This window comes from Anopheles coluzzii, chromosome 2, assembly GCF_943734685.1.
Source record: "Anopheles coluzzii chromosome 2, AcolN3, whole genome shotgun sequence".
Classification (NCBI taxonomy): Eukaryota; Metazoa; Arthropoda; class Insecta; order Diptera; family Culicidae; genus Anopheles; species Anopheles coluzzii.
This window is the reverse complement of record NC_064670.1, coordinates 33359217-33380218: the sequence shown is the minus strand read 5'-3', so window position 1 is coordinate 33380218 and position 21002 is coordinate 33359217. Positions and strand designations below refer to the sequence as shown.

General features: G+C 51.1%; 6 protein-coding genes across 6 annotated transcripts; 3 read left to right on the top strand and 3 right to left on the bottom strand.

The window, feature by feature from the left end:
- Window positions 1–956: 956 nt before the first annotated feature.
- Window positions 957–3033, bottom strand: LOC120953378 (elongation of very long chain fatty acids protein AAEL008004-like). The gene is made up of 2 exons (XM_040373260.2): window positions 1973–3033; window positions 957–1875 (listed from the first exon to the last, which is right to left on the bottom strand). The coding sequence occupies exons 1-2, from the start codon at window positions 2225–2227 to the stop codon at window positions 1327–1329; spliced, it is 804 nt and encodes a 267-aa protein (XP_040229194.2). The 5' UTR covers window positions 2228–3033; the 3' UTR covers window positions 957–1326.
- An 835-nt stretch (window positions 3034–3868) lies between these two features.
- On the top strand, window positions 3869–6191 carry LOC120953372 (serine protease inhibitor 77Ba). Its single transcript, XM_040373253.2, has 5 exons — window positions 3869–4555; window positions 4727–4926; window positions 5025–5304; window positions 5382–5744; window positions 5821–6191. Exons 1-5 carry the CDS (start codon window positions 4187–4189, stop codon window positions 6091–6093), a joined length of 1485 nt encoding a protein of 494 aa, XP_040229187.2. The 5' UTR covers window positions 3869–4186; the 3' UTR covers window positions 6094–6191.
- LOC120953374 (GPN-loop GTPase 2) lies at window positions 6177–7234 on the bottom strand. The gene has a single exon (XM_040373255.2). The coding sequence runs from the start codon at window positions 7116–7118 to the stop codon at window positions 6207–6209; it is 912 nt and encodes a 303-aa protein (XP_040229189.1). The 5' UTR covers window positions 7119–7234; the 3' UTR covers window positions 6177–6206.
- A 280-nt stretch (window positions 7235–7514) lies between these two features.
- LOC120953375 (alpha-soluble NSF attachment protein) lies at window positions 7515–11158 on the top strand. Its single transcript, XM_040373257.2, has 5 exons — window positions 7515–7759; window positions 8148–8334; window positions 8418–8549; window positions 8627–8947; window positions 9032–11158. Exons 1-5 carry the CDS (start codon window positions 7668–7670, stop codon window positions 9179–9181), a joined length of 882 nt encoding a protein of 293 aa, XP_040229191.1. The 5' UTR covers window positions 7515–7667; the 3' UTR covers window positions 9182–11158.
- A 106-nt stretch (window positions 11159–11264) lies between these two features.
- On the top strand, window positions 11265–16785 carry LOC120953373 (glycoprotein 3-alpha-L-fucosyltransferase A). Its single transcript, XM_040373254.2, has 5 exons — window positions 11265–13532; window positions 13622–13706; window positions 13925–14520; window positions 15135–15318; window positions 15405–16785. Exons 1-5 carry the CDS (start codon window positions 13444–13446, stop codon window positions 15930–15932), a joined length of 1482 nt encoding a protein of 493 aa, XP_040229188.2. The 5' UTR covers window positions 11265–13443; the 3' UTR covers window positions 15933–16785.
- A 58-nt stretch (window positions 16786–16843) lies between these two features.
- Window positions 16844–20963, bottom strand: LOC120953366 (probable DNA mismatch repair protein Msh6). Its single transcript, XM_040373236.2, has 4 exons — window positions 20031–20963; window positions 17426–19948; window positions 17204–17359; window positions 16844–17109 (listed from the first exon to the last, which is right to left on the bottom strand). The coding sequence occupies exons 1-4, from the start codon at window positions 20826–20828 to the stop codon at window positions 16990–16992; spliced, it is 3597 nt and encodes a 1198-aa protein (XP_040229170.2). The 5' UTR covers window positions 20829–20963; the 3' UTR covers window positions 16844–16989.
- Between the last annotated feature and the right edge of the window lie 39 nt (window positions 20964–21002).

Sequence of the window (21002 nt, the reverse complement as noted above, 5' to 3'; positions counted from 1 at the left end):
TATTAATGTACGCGATCGTGATGTAAAAGTAGACACTTTAAGGTTTCGATGTGTTCTCGGTTAAGCCTCTAGGGGAGCTGGAACACAGAGCTTGGTAGCATCGGAAAGACTCAAACGGGCGCTAGAACCGATTTGCGATTGCAACAAGGAAGGCAAAACGCGGAGCGAAAAAAACGACCATTTTAAGCCCCTATTCAGAGGTTTTTTATGCGATCACAGAATAATTCCCATGCTGCAACAAAAAAACAAGAATTTGGCAAACATTTACGAGCTTTGTGTGCCTTTTTTGTGGCCATTAAGTGCAACATTCAGTGAATTAGGGGCTGAAATTATGCTTTTATTTGAACCGCAAAGAGCATTCAGTTAAGTGTGTTTTATTTTAGTCTCTAAACACTCCGTTAGAACTCTATTAATTCCTCCCCAGACATCAGAGTCATATTAGAAGAAGTAAGAATTACAACAAAAAAGGGCAATTACACCGCGCAAATGGAGTGACCACGTGGTCCTTTATGAAGAGCATGAACATTTGCAAAAAAACGACACTAAAAGAACATCCCAAAAAACCCGTAACTCGACAAGGGCACAACTAATGCTAATCCTGGCCGAATGTGGCGCTGGCCGACATTCCCGATACGCTGGCCGTACGGCGAACGAGGTAAAGGTTACCGGTGCCATCGGTTTCGTATGGGGCCTCGGGCCCAAACCACACCGGAACCACAGTGTCCGTCACAGTGACATCGGCAATTTTCGGCTCTCCAAAGGAACTCCCATGCCGCTTCAGAAGGGGAAATTGTATAATGAGTTGTAATTAATTGTCGTTCAATAGGGGCACTTACATGCCCGGGTGCTACAACACCCCTTTGGGTGACAGTGGACACAACAACAACAACAACGCCTGCTTTTCTGCGTTCGGATAGCGTTTTCGGGGTGGGCGAATGAGGGGCGAGAATTGGAAATTGTAATTAGCAATCGAAGTTGGCGCTGTGTGCTGTCACACTGCTTTGACATTGAACCGGTACGCTTGCATTGGTGACCACGTCGTTGTTCACGCGCTTTTGTTTTCTTTTATTTTCTTTTACTTGTTTCAGTCATTGTATTTTGATTTAATTTTTCCTATTAGTTTTTTTCCTCGGTTCATTACTCGCTGTTGGTGCATTCACACACACACACTCACGAAACTTAAATTTGTACGATTGGTTCGATGTTTTTGTATTTTGGTTTTGACCCGAGCGAAAGTTCGCCCCTTGATGGTCGGTGGCGTTGCAGTCCCCCCGCCATTCCCTTGTAAGTGAAGTCAATGGACTGCTGCTACTACTACCGTACGCCCTACTGCTCTTTCCGCTTCACGACGTACGACTTAATGTAAAAGTCCATAAACAGGCCGAGGATGAAGAGGGCCTGCAGGAACCCGACCCCCATCCAGAAGCGCGGGAACTTGCACTCGCGATTAAAGAACAGCGGTATGCCGAAGTGGAACGCGAGGTGAACGAACTGCAGCAGCTGCATGCGCGTGAGGTGCTTCTTCCACCAACCGCTGTACTGCGAGCCGTAGGACGAGACGAAGTAGTATAGATACATGACCGCGTGGACGAGCGTGTTCCAGATGCCGAGCATAATGGCATGCCCGCCCGGTACGTACAGCATGCCGAAGTACGACCCGATCACCATCATGGTGTGATGGTACACGTGCAGGAACGATACGTGCGACTGTTTCTTCCGCAGCACGAAGAACACGGTGTCGGCCAGGTCGAGCACCTTCAGCAGGAAGTAGCTGTAGCTCAGGTACATCTCCTCCATCCCCCGGTAGTCGGACGTGTAGTTGCACACCTGGCAGGAGAAGTTGTAGTCCCGGTACACGACAAACATCTTGATGACCTGCGGGGGAAGGAGGGGGGGGGGGGAATGAGACCCATAACGGTGACGTTAGCAAACGGCGACTCGTCACCTCCACGAGCCTTCCAACGTGACTTACAATCCACAGAAAGATGACACTGTTGATCAGCACTTGCACTATGTTGTACACCCGGATCACCTTCCGCAGATCGTACGCCTTCCGCTGGGCCATGAACCGAGGGCCCGCGTGCAGCACCCCGTACAGGTAGGTGGCGAGCAGCAGCATCAGCGGCCACGGGCTGCCGGCCAGCGGCAGATGGGCGCTGCGCATATCCCGCCGCTCCACCATGTACTCCCGGTACACGTCGTACATCCGCTCCAGCACGAGCGTCATCGTGGCCACTTTGCTGCTTGTCCGGTTCTGCACTCCAAAAACACTACCCCTGGGTCCGAGGCGTCAACTGGCGATGGAACGCGGGATGCAAAGCGAACCAAAGGAAGAAGAACAAAACACCGAACCACTACCGAACTACCCAACTGCCACGTGGCACGTCCACTCGATCCACCAACTTCGACTGAGTAGCCGATGGATAGGTAAGGCGGCTTTTAAATGCTATAAATTTGCAATGCATATCCCTCGGTGAGTCGCCCCCAATGGATAGCAGCACCGTTTGGACACCGCGGCTTAAGAACGTGTGCCTGCTTAGAAGCGGTAGTCGCTTGCTAGAGTGCGCGGCAGTCGCGAGCTGCCGGATTTCGGAACCGAAGGGTTCGGTCCCCTCTTGGTTCGGGAGCGACATGGCGGAGCGGCTACACGGGCACGCATTGTTGTGTATGTGTGTGTTTTTGTTTTTTCAAACAAATCTTATGTAATGCGTTGTAATGGTGTCACCGTTGGACATTGGCGTTTAGAAAATGGCGCAATCAGTACGCGGAGTTCCCAATTCTGGGCGGCGCGGAAGTGATTTGTGCTCCGATTGTTTTTCTAGCTCGTTGCCACCTTGTTCGCAAGTTCAGTGGTTGTGTTGCAGAAGCGTGGTGGTGAATGTAGAACGTTTTACCTGGTACGGATTTCTTCAACCCTGGTGGTGACAGTGCTTTAATGTGCTTCTAGGGCGTAGCGGATGACTGAGGAGGATGACTGGGCGATATACACATTGACTGCCTTTGATTACTTCAAAGTGTGGCATCATTTTGTGAAATGTCAAAGGACACAGTGAGTAGTTTAGATGGTTTGGAATTGTTCAATTTGTCCCATAAACTGGTCTGAATTCTTCAAAAGTACAACTGAGGAAGATCTTGAAGATCAGATAGAAGCTACTTGGAATCTCTTACGTTGGCTTATTTCAGTGACTAAATCTGTGTTTATCCACAGGAAGTAGGCCTGGATTACCAGGAAGAGTATGGATATACGTGCAGGTTCATAGGAGGCAGCGTGCATCCATCTATAGCCTCGGAAATGATAGCAACCGTTACACTCGTTCTGCCTACTTGATTTCCGAATTGCTAGCGATAGCATCAAGCATCATTCTTCAAGTTCACTAACTGGAGAGCTATTTTAGGTATTTCTAATTCTGTTTTTCTCATTAAAAGGGACAAAAAAACTTTGAGGTATGTCCGCCCAAAACACTGACCCTGATGTTCATACAGTTCTGACTCATATTCTGTGGCAATGTTCTTCGCAACAAACTGTTCGTTCCAGATACCGGCACAGCGTGGTCCGGAGTGCATTAAGATAAACCACTACTACTGGAATAACCTGAACCGGCCAAGTGCAATCTATCGCCCGACCCAACAATTAAGGTAACTTCACACGAGCTAGCACCATACCTGCACTTCTCATTGCGCATTGATGCACTTGAGTCCAGTAATGATGGACACGGATATGGATACGATATGCCTGCCTTGCAAGTAGGTCATGACCTTGTCCGGTGCGGTCTCGGAAGAGCATCTCTCTTACCCCCCAACTCCAATGCCATGGTAACGCAGCAGAAATCTCTCTCTCTTTTTCTCTCTATCTTTCTCTCTCTCTCTCTCGCTCTCTCTTCCAGTAACCCGTCCAGACGATAAAAACCAGCAACAAAAACCACCGTACGCGCCATATTCTACCACATCGCTCGAATGAACGCCAATGCACAAATAACCGACGCCCAAGGTAACAAACAAACCGCGCTTGATGGACTGCGTATCGCTCTACGCGTCCGCGCGCGCGCGTGTGTGTGTGCGTGTTCCAGCCGAAAAACCGTCACCAAAATAACATTAGATAATAGAAGGCTAATGCGCCGGCATTGCGTGCATGGCGGGAGAGTGAAGAATGCGATGCTGGGTGTGGTGATGAAGAAGGAGTGGCGAGATGGGAGCGGGAGACGCCGCCGCCGCCGCCACCAGCATGAAACCGGAATCAAAATACCGGTTTTTGTATTTATTCATCCGTGCCCCTGACGTTGATGTGAGGTGGCCTGCTGCTGCTGCTGCTGCTGGTTGCTGGCTTGTCCGCCACTGCCAGTGTCTGTTATTCTTCTGCAGACACATCATGGGACGGTTTGTGCTCGAGTGTTTGGCGGTTTGTTTGCTGATAACATTAGTGCGCTGCCAGCAAAATGGGACCTTTACGTTTGCCACGTCGGGCGATGGTGGTGGTGGCGGTGGTGCTACGGACACGCCGCCGGGCGTCGACCGATTGCAACGAAGCTCGCAAAAGTTTGCCCTCCAGTTTTACCAGGTAAGATGCCGTCCGTTTTGCGGCGGGGGACGAGTTCGTGTGGTCATGATCGTGATCCCGACCGCGCATCTCACAGTGCGCTTGGATGACCTTGCGCGCGTGATATGGTTCAAGTTTGTGGTTGATGTTTTCTCGTGTTTTCCCTCGGCCACCGTTTCCGTGGACCCGTAGTACGTCACTGAGCTGGTCGACTACAATCCAAACGTAACGACGACGAACATAATCGTGTCACCGTTTTCGGCCTGGAATCTGCTGACCTTGATAACGGAAGGCGCCTCCGGTCGGACACTGGACGAGCTGCTGGTCGCGCTCGACGTGCAGCAGCAGGAGCAGATCCGTAACTACTACAAACCGTTCGCCCAAAGCTTCAGGTAAGAAGGTCGAACATTCACATACACTCACACGCACATATGCCAAAAATGAGGTGTTAACGATTTTCGTCAATCGCTTTGGGGATATTTTTTCACAGCCTACTCGATCGAGATGTACAGCTGGCAGCGGCCCAGTACGTCATCACGGACGAAAATCGCCCCGTGTCCAAGGACTTTGAATCCGCTTTGGATAACTTCTACAGCCCCAGCGTACTGCAGCCGATGAACTTTGCCAACCGCAGCCTAACGTACGAACGGGTGAACAGGCTCGTTGCCGACGCCACGCAAGGACAGATCCCGAAGGCGATCGAAATGAGCGATCTTGAGGATGCGCGACTGATCATGCTTTCGGTGCTGTTCTTCCAAGGACAGTGGACGGTAGGTGGTACCCTTGCCGGAACCCGCCTTTATTGCGACATTCCGTTTGATTTCCCTCAATCATACGTTTCCTCCAGATTCCGTTCAATCGATCGTTCACCACCAACGTTCCGTTTTACGACGAGAACGAGCAACCGATCGGTATGGTGGAGATGATGTTTCAGAGAGGCATTTTCCCGTTTGCCGGGTACAAGGAGCTGGACGCACAGATCCTGGAGCTACCGTACGGTGCGAATCGCCGGCTGAGCATGCTGCTGATCATGCCGCGCAAAGGCGTACCGCTGGTGGAGGTAATCCGCAAGCTGGCCGCATACGGCATCGACCGTGTGTTCGACGAACTCGACCGCAGCTTGGTGGACTTTGACGACGACGAGGTGGAGGTGCATTTGCCCAAGTTTGAGTTTAACTCCGACTACAATTTGATACCGATTTTGAATCAAGTAAGTGAACAGGAATGGTGTATGCTCAAGTTCTTCTCATCTTAACGCTTAACACGCTTCATTCCTCCACTTGCAGATGGGTATCAGGGAAGCGTTCGATTCCGGTGTGGCCAACTTTGACAAAATATCGGACCTAAACGCAATTTACATTAGCAGCGTTATACAGCAAACCAAAATCGTCGTCAACGAGGAGGGAACGATGACAGCTGCCGTCACGACGGGCGTTTTTGCTAACAAGGCAACGCCGCCACGCTTCCTAGCCAACCGTCCGTTCGGTTTCATGATTGTTAACCGGCAGCAACGGACGATCCTGTTTGCTGGACAAGTGAAGCGACCGAATTTGGTTTAGCGCGCCCTAACGCTATCTGCGTCGCAGTGAGCACTTTCGGAATGGAAGCATGAAGACAAAATGAATAAAAAAAGGGGGGAAAATATTAGTTAATAATATCTATTGTTTTCGCATTAGCTTAGGTACGGGTCGATGTCTCGCTCCATTCGATCCGACTCGGTTTCCGCTCCAACGGCACACGCCAACAGTGTGTTGATGTTCTTCTCCTCTCCCGCACCGTACACGTATCCATTCGCTTTGTCGATCGCGTTCTTAAGCCGCAGCAAACTTTGCTCACGCTTGGTGTCGAGCAGCAGAAAGGACACCAGGCTGTAATCCTCCACCATGGACACGATGGCCGCATTGAGCTGTTTGAATTTCTTCCCCATCCGGCTCGTGTCCATGCATTCCAGCAGGTGGCTAAGGTCCAGCACCTCCGTGTAGTACTCCACATTGAACGGAAGCTTCGCCTCGTGCTCTCTCAGCTGGTCCGCTTTGCTCAGCACATTCACGTGCGGTAGGCCCATCTGTAGCATGGTGTGCAGGGAGAGCAGCAGGCAGGAGATGAATTTGTACGGTTCCACACAGTAGTGCGACTCGACCAGATGCACGGTGCAGAGATGGTAGCCGAGCTGCTCGAGCTTGGTGAAAATATTCTTCAGCGCATTGTTGTGTGTAAACAGTTCCACCTGGCCGGGGCAGTCGAAGATGAAGTAATTGCAGTCGAGCGCCTTGAGCTGATCGAGCAGCCACTGAAAGTTTGTCTCGAGGAATTCCACACAGTAGATTAGTGCTCCGTTCGGTCCGAGCCCAAACTGTTCCATCGCGTCCTGCACGGTGATTAGCTGCATGATGTCCACAGCGCTGGTGTATTCCATGTTGTCGTTGGCCGGGTCTAGGTTCACAACCACCGCTTTGCGGCCGATTTTTTCCAGAAACTGTTGCATTTTGTGGCAGTAGCTTGTTTTGCCCGCTCCGGGCGGACCTATTACGAGCTGCCCATAGAGTGGCGCCTGTGTTCGCAGCTTTACCAGGCCACTTTGCATGATTTTTTCCTGCTGATCGTGGGGAAAGTGCACCGAAAACTGGCTTTGTTTACAAATGAACAGCTTGTTGTGACAGCCGCAGCAGCTGCTTTGACATTTCCGATGTGGCCCACGGCACAGGGTGCCTCGGGTGACTCCAAACAAAACTTCCGACAAACTTATGGAAAACACATTTTGCGCATTACTTTCATTATTTTTTGTGGAAGCACAATTCACCTACAATAGTCGTATTTTTTACACAACTTATTTGCCTTTTTATCATAAACGGAACGCTCTACTGCAAGAAGTAACGTCAATAATTTGAACTAAAACAATGACGAGCTCGATTTGACGTTTCTTCCCTCTCGCGCAATCTTCCTCTTTGTTGCATTCGCTCAACGTCGCAGTCGAGGAATGAAAAATCAATAATACAGCTTTGGTCTCTCGTTCAAAGTCGAGATCGCCAGGGGAACAAATCAGCAGAAAGAAAGCGCTGTGTTGTGTGTGAGATATTGTGCAGCATTGTTAGCATTAACGTAATTGTTCCAGCAAACAACAGCGCGCGACACCATGGCCGACAACGAGCAGAAAGCGATGCAGCTGATTGCGGAAGCGGAGAAAAAACTGAACTCGTCCAAAAGTTTCTTCGGCTCGCTATTCGGGTAGGTCCATTCGAAACTCGCTAAGACCCCGACACCTTCACTATCAGGAGTGTGAAATCAGAGGAAAAAAAACAAGTGACTCATCCCGCTAATTTGCTTACGGGGAAGTGGTGGAGGAAGAGGTCACCCTGCTGGAATCAAGGTGCTGTGACTAGTGTGTGTCTCGATAGCTGCTTCCAAAAAGGGTGTCTCCCCATCCCCCCATTTTGGGCACGTAGACACACGCACACACACAGTTTTCCCGCTGGATGAAGGGTGCTCTTTGTTTTTCCATCTCCGATCCAGCTGCAGCAGACCACCGACACCGTCAGACTGAATTAGGAAGACAATCAATAAATAGCGCCCTAATACTTTAATACGTCGTCATTTCGATTCCCTTCCATTGCAGTGGCGGCTCGAACAAGGTCGAGGAGGCCGTAGAATGTTACCAGCGGGCGGCAAATATGTTTAAGATGGCTAAGAAATGGAGCCAGGCCGGATCGGCCTTCTGTGAGGCGGCCAACCTGCACGCCAAGGCGGGCAGCCGACACGACGCGGCCACCAACTACGTGGACGCATCGAACTGCTACAAGAAAGTACGTTTTTCAGCTTCCGATGTTGCGGTTTGCAGCACACTGTTTTTGTAACGAAATTTTCTTCATTGCCCTTCCCCCACCAGACCGACCCAAATGAAGCGGTCAACTGTCTGCTGAAGGCAATCGACATTTACACCGATATGGGCCGGTTCACGATGGCTGCGAAGCATCATCAGAGCATTGCGGAAATGTACGAAAATGAAGCAAACGATTTGGTATGTGCATGGGTCGGTTGGGAATACGCCAAGCCATTACTCCATTTCTAATGCCCCGCATTCACTCACATCCACAGCAAAGGGCGGTGCAGCACTACGAACAGGCGGCCGATTATTTCAAGGGCGAAGAATCCACCAGCTCGGCCAACAAGTGCATGCTGAAGGTGGCCCAGTACGCGGCCCAGCTGGAGGACTACGAGAAAGCGATACAGATCTACGAGCAGGTGGCCGGCTCGTGCCTCGACAGCTCGCTGCTGAAGTACAGCGCCAAAGAGTACTTCTTCCGTGCGGCCCTGTGCCATCTGAGCGTGGATCTGCTGAACGCTCAGCACGCGATGGAGAAATACGCACAACAGTACCCGGCATTCCAGGACTCGCGAGAGTACAAGCTAGTAAAGGTAAGAGAGTCCACCTGTTTCGGTATGCGTTTCTCGGGGGAAATGGTTTCACACTTTCACGCATCGCTCCCTTTTGCATTTTAGACGCTGTGCGAACATTTGGAGGAACAAAACGTGGATGGGTTCACTGAAGCGGTCAAGGAGTACGACAGCATCTCCAGGCTGGACCAGTGGTACACCACGATCCTGTTGCGAATCAAGAAGCAGGCCAACGACAATCCGGATCTGCGATAAGCAGCTCACCACCAAGAATATCTATCAAAATCCGCTCGTTTTGGTCTATTTGTGCGCGCCTCCTCCCCTTCCAGGCGGCATTATAATCACACGTACATACACACGGACATACACAAACCAAGACCTGTTTGTTTAAGTTTTTAAACTGTTGTGTTTTTGCGGTTCGAAACTATTGTTTTTCGCGGGCGTGTTGTGTCCGCGCACCGAACCGATTAAATGCATGACACTCTTCACTCTGTCGTTTCGTGCGGTTACCCAAATACAGCCGAAACCGATGGTGGTACGGGCGTATATCATACCTTTTAAAACTCATCTATCCCACTGGAATTAATGGAAAACGTAAGCCACAATTTTATCGTCTCTAGACGCTCTAGAATATTGATAACAAAAGGAAACACCCACACAAACTATTCGCTACAACACAGTAAACTGTAAAAAAGTGTCGCTATTTAAAAAAAAACACCCTCCCTTTTCGTAGTGTAATAACCATGCCACCACCCCCTACCCCTGCTCCTCTTTGGCAGGGTGCATCGAGATCTGTTGATCCCTGTTAACCTCGAACCACGCGGCAACCTCCATTTGGAATTGCGTTTGCGCATGTACGTACGTTGAGTCTTACAACACTTATATAGCAATGCTTATTATACATTGTTTTTTTTTTTTGTTAATAAATTAAACAGCATTAGATAAATAAGTGGTTAAGGCATGGAGCTGTTCCACACCGAAGCAAACGGACCAGGCGTACATACACACATACACAACACTCACACAACAGACCACCGTGGTGGTACCGGGCCGGTGGTCCAGGAACGGATTGCAATTGAGTGAAATTAGCTGGAAGATCGTGGCCAGAGGAAACCGAGAACTGAGCAAGCAAGTAGCTTTTTCCCGCCTCTCTGTACACGCCACATACACACACGCCCTCCCACCGGGTCACGTGGATTTGTTTGCGCTCATTGTTGTTTTGCTGCAAAAAAAAAAACACACACACACACACGTATAAATATATATATAGATTATGCCTGCCAGAAGAATAGCGAAACAAAAACAAAAAATCGTTCAATAGGCTAGTGAATGCGATCCTTTCGGTGTACGGGGCAGACGGGGCAGGTGGACGAATGGGTCACGCGTGCCAGAAGTCTGTACCGCTTAGTACGAAAGATGCATTAACAACGTAAAGAATAGTAATGATTCGCGCTACAATTCGACATAATACCGCAAAAGGTATAGAATTCTAGTAAACAAAAAGAGTAACCAAACACTCAAGCCAGTACGTATCTTACGTCCCACTCCTCCACCTCCTCCCCCTCCACCAGCAGAAGGGACAGCAGTCACAGACAGAGTGCTTGCTGCAGGTGCAGTGGATCAGTGGACACATTGTTGCTACCAAAATCTACCCATGCATTTGTGGCGTACGCAGGCTCGTGTGCAAATGTTTAGATCCCTTAGCCACGCGTAGTTAAACCAGACCGCGCCCCGAATCCCTACCACGTGCGATGCGGATAGGATGTTGGTATATGAGCGGAGCGAGAGAGAAATCGGCCCGAAAGAGAGTAAGATACACACGATCGAGTACGATCGAGCGAAATTAATAGCACCACTAGCGAAACCCATAGTTAAAATGGGCCTGGCAATGAAGGGGGCTGGTATTATCACTTTCTTGCTAAACAAAACTCACAACAACAACAACAAAAACATACATTAAATCTATTATTAATGTACACGAATATGGAGAGGGAATAGTACAGCATTACTATATATACATATATTCTCGAGCAAATTGCGACAACAGACAGCGAAAACGGACAAGCAGCAGGGAAGCAGATGGGACAGAGATAGATGAGAGTGGGAGCGGGGTGAAAAAAAAAACAACAAAACTATACTAACGATTACATGTTTCCAATTGAATTGCAATAACAAAACTACCGTGAATGAAGTCAATAAAGTAAAATCAACGCTATAAACGCTAAATAAAAAGTGTGCTGTGTCGATTTCCTTTTTTTTTCGGATTTCCAACGTGGTGAAATGCATTTCTACACTAAAGCATCGGACCAAGCGGCCACGGAGCATGTACCACACGTACCCCGGTGCAGCATAAATCTCTACATAACAACCTTCCCCCGAATTAAATGCCCTTCCTTCCCTATCGTTGGCTTTAGGCATTGGATGCAATGTAGTGGGGTGTGCAAACGCGAGCATTTTCCACCCCTTGTTGTTGTCGTTGAAGTCTCTCTTTCTGACTCTCGCTCTCCCAATCTCTCTCTCTCTCTCTCAATACATGCACACGTTCGCGCGCGCACCCTTCTATCAACAGCACACCATCAAAGCAGCCACCCAAAGGTGTCCTTTTCTCATTTTTCTCCGCGGATATCCTGCTCTCCCTTCTGTGTGTGCGTGTATGGCAGTCTCTCTCTCTCTCTCTCTTCCTTATCGGAACGATTTAATTGTTGCCGTAGCCGAGAACAACACACACACGGGGAGTGGTATTTGAACATCGCTAGGATACAGAGTTGGCGATTTTTTTGCCCTGCGCACACACACACTCGTACGCCTTTACGTTAGTTTGCCTCTGTGTGTGTATTGGTAATGACAGTGGCAAGGATAACGTGTACTGTTCCATTTTCACCCTTGCGTTGGAAAATTCAGGAAAATAATAAACTCAACTTAAATGAGAGACCAAAAGAGAGAGAGAAACTGCGAGAGAGAATAGTGGTTGTCATCCGTTTTGGGTCGCGGACGGTTGTTGTCTCCGCGGTTTCGGAGCTACAGTAGTCGAACGAAATGTATCCCTTGTGCCCACGGGTTTAGTACGTACGGTGGTCGAGGTTGGTTGGTACAGGATTCAGGATTCAGGGGCGAAGATTTCCAGGGCACGAAACAAGTGGCCACTATCGTCCGAACAAGAAACATCCACAATTCCAGGTGTGTTTGTGTGTGTGTGTTTGTGTGTGTCGTAGTGTCCGTAAATTCGACACCCAAATCCACCTTTTGCATTCAACGACAGGGAGAGCCCAGGACGAGAAGAGTCCTTTGGTGAAGCGCAGCGGAGCAGGGAGAGGCCGATATAAAACCAAAATTATGAAATCGTCTCAGACTGAGGTACCGTATCCTAATGGCGAAATAAAGCTAAGCCTCTGGCCGATAATCGCCCGAGCATTCGAAACGCGCACTGGTGGCACAATCGCACAACCGTGAAATAATCGACCACATTAACACACTGCGTCGAATTGCCATAGAAATTGTGCTCTAAAACAAACTTACCAGACCTCCCCGAGCACGTTCATTGAACACACACACGCGTTAATTCACTAGGTGCTGCTGCTGCTGGATCGAAAATTACGCAAAAAAGCACAACAATTTTAATCAACCCCCTATGGTGGCGATGCTCTTGAAAACGCAAACCCAGAACCACACACGGCATTGGGGGAAAAAACTGAACGAGATGCAGTTTTAGATAGGTTTTTGGTGATGCTCCCCTGTTGCCTACTAAGCCGCCCCTTTCGGTAAACGGTGCTGATGAGGGCCTACTAGATTGACCAGCAGCACAAACTCCGCGGCAGAAAACGTGGTCGCAGGTGGCTGGAATTGGTGGAGAACAAGCAAAGCGAAAAAAAAACTCGGAAGTGAACAACAATAATTGAGTCGATTTTTGGGCAGACAATCGGCCGTCACATCATAATTCGAAACATTACGGAACATTAAACGTGAACATTGCGGCCATATCAGCGTGGTGTGCACACCACGAAAGTGCGCGTGTGTGTGTGTGTGTGTGTGTGTGTGTGTGTGTGTGTGTGTGTGTATGTGAAAATTAGTTTATGCAGTACGCCCTCTATTCGGAGCAGAGTGCACTGGTGAACACACATATCCGCCCCTGGCGCGGACAGAACCCAAAGCAACCCGCGTGTCCGAATGTGACAGCAACGATAGAATCAAACGCACGAGCGAACAGTGATAATCTAGCAAACCCTGTTTTTTGGAGTGTTAGAGCAAGTATGGAACAGCGTGATCATCGTGCGTAGACGTTCCTGGCGACGCGTAGTGGGAGCGTCCTGTGGAGCTTGAAGTTACCTCGTTACAGGCACGCCATGGCTTTGGAACCATCCTACCGATTGTAATCCCTCTAGCAGGATCCACCCAGAGTCATCTCCGATTTGGGGGGCGGCAGGATAAAACACGAAAACAACCATCCCAAGTCAAACCGGGGCCACAAGCGGGCCAACCGTGTGCTAAAACTAAGCTAAAACTAGGCCGGACATGTGGCTATGATGAGACTTTCGAAGGTGTCGCCTAAAAAGTGTTTCTTTCTTGTTTTATGTTTCGCCGTACTGATATTATTAGTGTTTAATTTAAGGTAAGTGCTGTAGTGACGCAGTGATGAATTCACTTCAACGTGGTTAACTTCAAATTCTGCAATTCATTTGTGTCGCTTTTTTGTTGTAGGGATAAAGATTGGAGTACCAAATCGCCACATGTGCTATACGCGAGAGATGAATACCAGCTAGAGGAGGCGAACGTCCGGCACGAGGTACGCTAGCCCTCCACTTATACTGTAAACTCAGCTAAACAGCTGCACCATCGCAGATAAGCCGCTGGGCGGTGTAGATCCGTTTCGTGTATAATTAATCCGGTCATCGCGCAACATGCTGTGCTGCGATTTCATCGGCTCGTATCGGCTGACCTTCTAATCTGTCCCGGTAACGAGTAACAACACATTTTACAACTCTCTTATTCTCTCATTGCCAGCCTTCCGTCACCACCGTGGAGCTGGCGGAGGTGGCCGACCAGCACGGACCGGGCCGGGACCGCGGGAACAACGACGACCCGCTCGACTACGGCCGGGCGCGGTCGGGCGAGCTGGCAAAGGGCGAGGCGCTGACCGCGAGCGATCTGCCGTGGTACTTTTCCCAGGGCATGCGGTACCCGAAGCCGGCGAGGCGCAACCGCAAAACGAACAAGCGGCTGGCCCGGCTGCTGCCGAGCGAGACGGCACGGGGCGACCGCATCAGCAACCAGCTGATGTTCGTGCCGCCCAACTACGAGACAATCAAGCGGAAGGGCAAGCTGAAAACGATCCTGCTGTACAACGGGCTCAGCCCGTGGAACGTGAAAGCCGGGCGGGACGTGTTTCTCAGCTCCAAGTGTCCCGTTTCCACCTGCAGCATTACGGCGCAGCGGGAAAAGGCCTCGACGGCCGATCTGGTGCTGTACAAGGACCACTACATACCGCCGTCGGTGCCGCGGTCGCCGTACCAGATCTACATGATGTACTTTCTCGAGTGCCCGTACCACACGCAGCACGTGAAGTATCCGGACGTGTTCAACTGGACCGCCACGTATAGGTACGGGGAGGATAGTAGTTGGTGGGAGCGGACCTTCCCGATTCCGATTTCGTGTTCGGAAACAATTTTCGGTGCCGATTCCGAAGCTGATTCCGAAGCCGGCTCCGGAATCAGAGTCGGGAATCTGGGAATCACAGTTTGCCCCGGTAACGGAATCAGGATTGACTCCAGATATGGAATTAGCTCATAAATGAGAATCAGTTCTTGAAATAAGAAATTTCAGAAGCGAAATCAGTCCGGGAATCTCCAGGATCGTTTACAAGTAAATTTCGATTGTTTGCGGCTATCAATACTAGACATCATTGGAACCAAACGCCTATTCTTATGAAAATGCCAAAACCGACTCCGTTTCGAAGCCGATTTTGATTTTAGAGCCAATTCCGATGCCGAAGCTGATTTCTATTCCGGAACCAATTCCGATTCCGGGGCCGATTCCAGAACCAATTCCGTAGCCGATTCTAGAATCGATTTTGGAGCTAGCCGCAATCGATTCCGACCAAATCTTCATTTTTCCCATCACTAGAACCTGGCCCAAAAGCCCATTTTTTTTGTTGTTTGCTTGGAAATCATTGAAATCTAATGGAAATGACGTTTGACTTCTAAAAACAAAACAGGAAAGACAGCGATATTGTCGCACCGTACGAAAAGTGGGAATACTTCGATCCTCGCATACGGCAGGTGGAGCAGGATCGCAACTACGCGCTCAACAAGACGCGCAAGGTGGCCTGGTTCGTTTCCAACTGTGGCGCGCGCAACGGGCGCCTTCAGTATGCTCACGAGCTCCAGAAGTACATTCAGGTACGACGAACATCGCTCTATCGTACCGATGCGATTAGGATTGATTTGTTTGCTTGTTTTGCCCCTTTTCCCGCCAATCCTTCCAGGTCGATATCTATGGTGCCTGCGGGACGTTCAAGTGCTCCCGCAGCACGGCGGAACGGTGCTTCGAGATACTGGACCGTGACTACAAGTTCTACCTTGCCTTCGAGAACTCCAACTGCAAGGACTACATCACGGAGAAGTTCTTCGTCAATGCCTTAACGCGCAACGTGCTGCCGATCGTGATGGGCGCCCGGCCCGAGGACTACGAGGCGAGCTCGCCCCAGAAGTCCTACATCCACGTGGACGAGTTCGGCTCGCCGAAGGAGCTGGCCGAGTATCTGCACCTGCTCGACCGGAACGACGAGCTGTACAACTCGTACTTCAAGTGGAAGGGTACGGGCGAGTTCATCAACACGTACTACTGGTGCCGGGTCTGCGCCATGCTGCACGATGAGGCCTCCTTCCGGCGGCCCAAATCGTACGACGACATCAACGAGTGGTGGCGCGGACCGGGCGTCTGCACCAACGGCTCCTGGCGCAATTTCCGGGCGCGCAATCCCGAGAAACCGATGGTGGCCGACAGCCGATGAGCGTGGAGGGCGCGCGTACATTTCGCCGGTCCGGATGATGGGGTCGCTCGGGTTTTTATTTTGCGCCACATTTACCCAAGACCCCGAAGGCTGCAACAATGGGCAGGCAGGCACGGTATATTGTATTGTTATAGCAAAGTTCCTTTGTTTTTCCTTTTGGGATGCTTTTAGAGTTGCGAGGATCTGTGCGGTGGGGAGGCGCTCACGTGCCCCCTCCGGACAAGCACAAACGAGTTTTAGTATTCATTTTCAGGCAGCATTCAGAGTTCGCCGACGAGATGCTTCTTACTATGTTAGTTAGCTAGTTATTTAGCATATTATTTATTTTACAAGTCAAACGAATTATGGTGTGGTGGTCGCTTACACCGGACACCGGTCCGGGGAGTTGCGAGGGAGTTGACACACACACACACACACACACACACACACACACACACACACACACACACACACACACACACACACTAACACACACTTTGCTCACACAGTATTGAGGCGTGCGAACAATTAGTATAGCAGCAGCAGACGCAACAGAACAGACAGACGGATAAGCGGAATTAGGCAGTCAGAAGTGCTTTATGTTCCTTCCAAACAAACAAAAGAAGAAGTAGAAGAAAAGGCAACAAGTAGGCAAATGCTGTACCGAAATAGGAGCCGAAGGGATGAGGACAGATGCAAGAGGGGAATCGACTTACATATGTTTCTTCGTAGTCAGTACACCATTTTAAACTCCTTGGCGAGGCGGCACCAACGTGTGGCGATGTAGACCGATTCCGCGCGCTAAGGGAGGGAGAATTATGTTACTTAAACTATTTTTCAAATACATTACCTTTTTTGATGTAGATAAAAGAAACGTATGACAATGACAAGGAATGCAGTGCAGTTTTTTTGTTTGGTTTTGTCCTGCGGGAAGCAGCGAATTCGCATGTATTTTCATTCGTTTGCAATTTGTACTTATGGCACGTAACGTCTAAACGTATACTGAGTGGTGTATGGTGGTGTGGATTAATAGTGGTTAACATGAAGATAGTTTAAAAAAAAAGCCATTCGGACACACTTAAAACTGGAATGATTTAAGCTTCACCACCAGATCCTTGATCTCGTTTTGTGGCGCTTGCTTGAGTAGCTTCATCAGTATCTTGCGCTTGAGCGCTTCCTTTTCGACAGTTTTAGAGAGCTAGAACAGAAGTGGGGAAAAACAGGGAAAACAGAAGGCATTTAGGGTTAAGAAAGCTCCAAATCGAAATCACGCTACGACTGACTGCTCTCACCTCGTACGCACGCTTGATGATGGCTGTGGGCATTCCCGCCAGCTTGGCTGCATTGAATCCGTACGATTTCGGGCACGCCCCATCGGTGTAGCGATACAGGAACGTGACCGTCTCTTGCGTGGGATCATCACCCTCTTCGTTTTCCACCATGCAGGCCTAAAAGAGGACAAGAAAAACTATAATATTTACATCCTTTTTTCCCCCTCCATCGTACAACTGTACCATGTGCCCCAGTGCGATGCGTGGATCCTCGTGGAAGCTGTCCACCAGGTTGTGATAGTGGGTCGAGAACATGGTGCGACACTTGAGATCGGCCAGAAAGTGGACGACCGCACCGGCCACGGCCGTCCCGTCGTACGTTGCCGTGCCCCGGCCCAGCTCGTCCAGCAGCACCAGACTGTCGGCGGTGGCATGCTTCAGGATGGCGGACGTTTCGTTCAGCTCCACCAGGAAAGTGCTGTGGCCGGCCATAATGTCATCGCTCGCGCCGAGCCGCGTGAAGATGCGATCGATCAGCGTCATGCGGCAGGCTTCGGCCGGCAAGCGCGATCCAATCTGGGCCAGCACGGCCAGCAAACCCACCTGCCGCATGAGCGTACTCTTGCCGCCCATGTTCGGGCCGGTAAGCAGCACCAGGTTCGCCTTCCCCTCGCCCCCGATGGCCGTACCGTTGGGGATGAAATTTTCGGCCGCCTCGCTCGACAGGCACGGATGGATGCCTTCCTCGATCTCGATGAACGATTTGCCCCCGATCGTTTCGTCCTTGCTCAGCAGCACCGGCACGCACGAGAGGCCCTCGGTGCGGGCGTACTCTGCCAGTGACGTCAGCACGTCGAGCGTGGCCACCAGCTCGATGCAGCCCTTCCACATGTCGTAGTCGCGCGAAAACCGCTCAAAGATTCGTCGCGCCAGATCTTTCAGCACCGATTTTCGGCGATCCTCAAGCAGCATCATCTGCTTCAGGAAGCGACGTGTCTCCTCCGTGTGGAACCGCTTCGTCGCGTTCTTGCCCGTCTTGGTGCCCTCGAGCGTGTAGTCGCCGGTGGCCTTCTTCGCCCTGCCCTCCGGAACCTCCAGCTGGAAGCGCTTCTTGTCGTTGCCGAAGTACTTGACGGTACAGCCAAAGAATTTGCTCTGCTCCGCCAGATACGCCTCCAGCTCGGCGTTCAAATCTTTGATCTCCTGCTCGATCGCATCGTACTCCGTGTCGAGCCCTTTCTCCGGCACGATGCTGCCGCTCTTGAGTGCCTTCTCGTGGTCGAACGAGCTTTCGAAGAATTCGATCTGCTTCTCCATCGATGGGAAGGCACCGGCCGGGTTGGAGTTAGCTTTCTGTGTGAGGCGAACGAGCAGCTGCGAGTGTACGCTGGCAAACATTTGGGGCAGTGGGAGCAGCGACTGGAACCCTTTGAGCGTGGCGATGAAATCGCGCATCTTCTTCTTGCCGTACACGTGCTCTTCGTACAGGATGGCCCGTCGGGCGGGATGGTCGCGGAGCGCGAGCCCAAAGCCATGAATCTGCGCCAAATGCCGTTCCATGTCCGGCAGTTGCCCCAGTATCTGACGCACATCCTGCAGCAAGTCCACATTCTCGATCAGCTCGGTCACGGCTTCCTGTCGCTGCAGGATCTCCTCCTTTATGCAGCTCGGCGCACACACCCAGTTGTACAGCAGTCGCTTGCCAAACTTGCTGCAGCAGTGGTCCATCCGGTCCACGAGCGAGCCTTCCGAACCGACGATCTTCAGGTTGTTTAGCGTGATCGAATCCAGCACCATGAACCGTTTGGCTCTTGCAGCATCATCTATCCGCTTTGCGATCGTCTCCGTTGCCTCTCTATTCTCATCCAACGGTACGTACTCCTCGAAGGTGGCAAGCGAAAGGACCTGCTGATCTAGCAGGCATCGCTGCAAATACCAGACGCACCCGCCCAGTGCTTTCAGCGCGAGCTGATACGATTCCTTCGGCGTCAATCCCAAACTGTCCGTCTCGTCCAGCATGGTGCGCAACGTCGCTGGCCATTTGGACCCTTCACTCGACGAGCCCCCGTACACGGTTTCCGCCAGATACTTGAGCGTTTTCTCGCCCGTCCACAGCTGTGTCCCGGCGGTGAGGGCTTCCCGCTTGACGTTTGCTAGCAATGTTTTGAAGATGCGCTGCATTCCCTCGGACGGTGCGGCTCGCTCGTGCAGTACCAGCACCGGCGGATAGTGCGATAGGAACGTAAGCAGCCGGGACTGCTGATTATCGTCGTCAAACTCGCCGAGATGGAACAGTCCGATCGAGGTGTCGATAAAGCAAACGCCGTACCGACAGCCCGCCGTCCCCTGGCGGCCACTCTCCGTGATGGCCAGCATGTACCGCGGCTGATGGTTGGCCGTGATGGTAACCTGCTGCCCGAACACCTCCGTGCCCATGACGGTGATCTGGCAAATCTCGCGCCGCACGACCTTGTCGTACTTGCTGGTCGTGCGTTCGACCTTGCACCGCTCCTGCATCATGTCCGGCGTTTCGGTCTGCTCGACCCGCGCCACCTTGTAGCCCTTCTCCACCAGCGTGGTCGACATGCGGTCGTACGCCGCCTCGGGAAAGCCGGAGTGCGCGAACTCCCCCTTCATGAAGCTGAACCCGAGCTCGGTCACACCCACCTCGGCGTCCATGTGGTACAGCTCGTAAAACTTGCCCACCTTGAAGAACAGCACACAGTCGAAGTTTTTGCTCTTCAAGATCCACCACTGTCGCATGGCCTGTGTGGAGAAGCGAAGGGGTAGGAAATGAGCTTAAGATGCCTTTTGTTTAAGAGCGCCGGGTAGGCTTGTTCAATCTTACCGGTGTGAGCGTGTTGAGATAGGAATCGGGCACGAACAGCGTTCTGTTGTCGTACTTCTCACTGCTCGGCCGGTTCCCGTGAATGTCCTTGATTTTGTTGGGCTTCAAAAAGTCCAGCTTCTGGTGCGTCCAAACGGTCGGCTCGTCCAGCACGGCTCCGGGGTCCTCGTCGTGCGGTTCGGCGAGCGCTTCCAGCTTGATCTTTTTCTGCACCGGTCCCTCGTCCGTTCCGTCGAGCGGTTTCTCCCCCTTGCCTGCCTGCCTTTCGCTCGTTTCAGCCGTTTCTAATGGCCGCTCAAAGGTCGCAAGCAGCGCGAACCGCTTCGTCCCCGTCTGCTCATCGTACCCTTCCTGGTTGTTATTGTTGTTCGGTTTGTTCTCGTTGTTGCGACCGCCTGCATCCTCCTCCTCGTTGTCGGATGTATCGTCCAGCAGCAGGATACGGCGACGCTTCTTTTGCGTTCCGATCGGCTCTTCGTCTCCCTCGTCGGCGTCCGGCTTTACGAAGGCGGGGCGCTTTTCTTTGCCTGCTGATTCGATTTCCTTCTTTACGAAGGCGGGGGGCTTTTCTTTGCCAGCTGATTCGATTTCCTTCTTTACGGCTGCTTTCGAGCTTTTCGGTGTACCGCTGTTGGCTTGATGGGAGGAAGAGGAGATTGCTTTTGGCCCAGCGGCAAGCGCACTCGTAGGGGTTGATGGATTGGCACCCGGGGGTTTCTTCGTACTGGCGGGCGAACGGGCAAAGTAGTTGTGCAGTGTGTTTGGGGAGCTGGTAAACTTTTCCTTGCTTTTCGACATTGCTCAGCGGGCACACAAACTAGCTAGAGTACTTTAAAAATTTACAATACAAACACTTTTATTTCGCACAAAAACACAGACAAAGTGCTCCGACAACATGCGCGCGGATTTTTGTTTGGGTGTTTGACGTTTGACGCGCGCTTTTCGTGCTCGGTCAAGGTTTATACAGCACAC

What these genes read in the sequence shown, in the direction of transcription:
- LOC120953378 (XM_040373260.2), bottom strand. Translation starts at nt 2,227, where the DNA reads ATGACGCTCGTGCTGGAGCGGATGTACGACGTGTACCGGGAGTACATG. An exon ending in GTGTCATCTTTCTGTGGATT is followed by an intron (nt 1,876 to 1,972) that starts GTAAGTCACGTT and finishes CTTCCCCCGCAG; the next exon opens with GTCATCAAGATGTTTGTCGT.
- LOC120953372 (XM_040373253.2), top strand. Translation starts at nt 4,187, where the DNA reads ATGGGAGCGGGAGACGCCGCCGCCGCCGCCACCAGCATGAAACCGGAA. An exon ending in TCTTCCAAGGACAGTGGACG is followed by an intron (nt 5,305 to 5,381) that starts GTAGGTGGTACC and finishes CGTTTCCTCCAG; the next exon opens with ATTCCGTTCAATCGATCGTT. An exon ending in TGATACCGATTTTGAATCAA is followed by an intron (nt 5,745 to 5,820) that starts GTAAGTGAACAG and finishes CTCCACTTGCAG; the next exon opens with ATGGGTATCAGGGAAGCGTT.
- LOC120953375 (XM_040373257.2), top strand. Translation starts at nt 7,668, where the DNA reads ATGGCCGACAACGAGCAGAAAGCGATGCAGCTGATTGCGGAAGCGGAG. An exon ending in AAAATGAAGCAAACGATTTG is followed by an intron (nt 8,550 to 8,626) that starts GTATGTGCATGG and finishes TCACATCCACAG; the next exon opens with CAAAGGGCGGTGCAGCACTA. An exon ending in GAGAGTACAAGCTAGTAAAG is followed by an intron (nt 8,948 to 9,031) that starts GTAAGAGAGTCC and finishes TTTGCATTTTAG; the next exon opens with ACGCTGTGCGAACATTTGGA.
- LOC120953373 (XM_040373254.2), top strand. Translation starts at nt 13,444, where the DNA reads ATGATGAGACTTTCGAAGGTGTCGCCTAAAAAGTGTTTCTTTCTTGTT. An exon ending in TTATTAGTGTTTAATTTAAG is followed by an intron (nt 13,533 to 13,621) that starts GTAAGTGCTGTA and finishes TTTTTGTTGTAG; the next exon opens with GGATAAAGATTGGAGTACCA. An exon ending in AGCTCCAGAAGTACATTCAG is followed by an intron (nt 15,319 to 15,404) that starts GTACGACGAACA and finishes CAATCCTTCCAG; the next exon opens with GTCGATATCTATGGTGCCTG.
- LOC120953374 (XM_040373255.2), bottom strand. Translation starts at nt 7,118, where the DNA reads ATGCAAAGTGGCCTGGTAAAGCTGCGAACACAGGCGCCACTCTATGGG.
- LOC120953366 (XM_040373236.2), bottom strand. Translation starts at nt 20,828, where the DNA reads ATGTCGAAAAGCAAGGAAAAGTTTACCAGCTCCCCAAACACACTGCAC. An exon ending in GCATCGCACTGGGGCACATG is followed by an intron (nt 17,360 to 17,425) that starts GTACAGTTGTAC and finishes GTCCTCTTTTAG; the next exon opens with GCCTGCATGGTGGAAAACGA. An exon ending in TCATCAAGCGTGCGTACGAG is followed by an intron (nt 17,110 to 17,203) that starts GTGAGAGCAGTC and finishes CTTCTGTTCTAG; the next exon opens with CTCTCTAAAACTGTCGAAAA.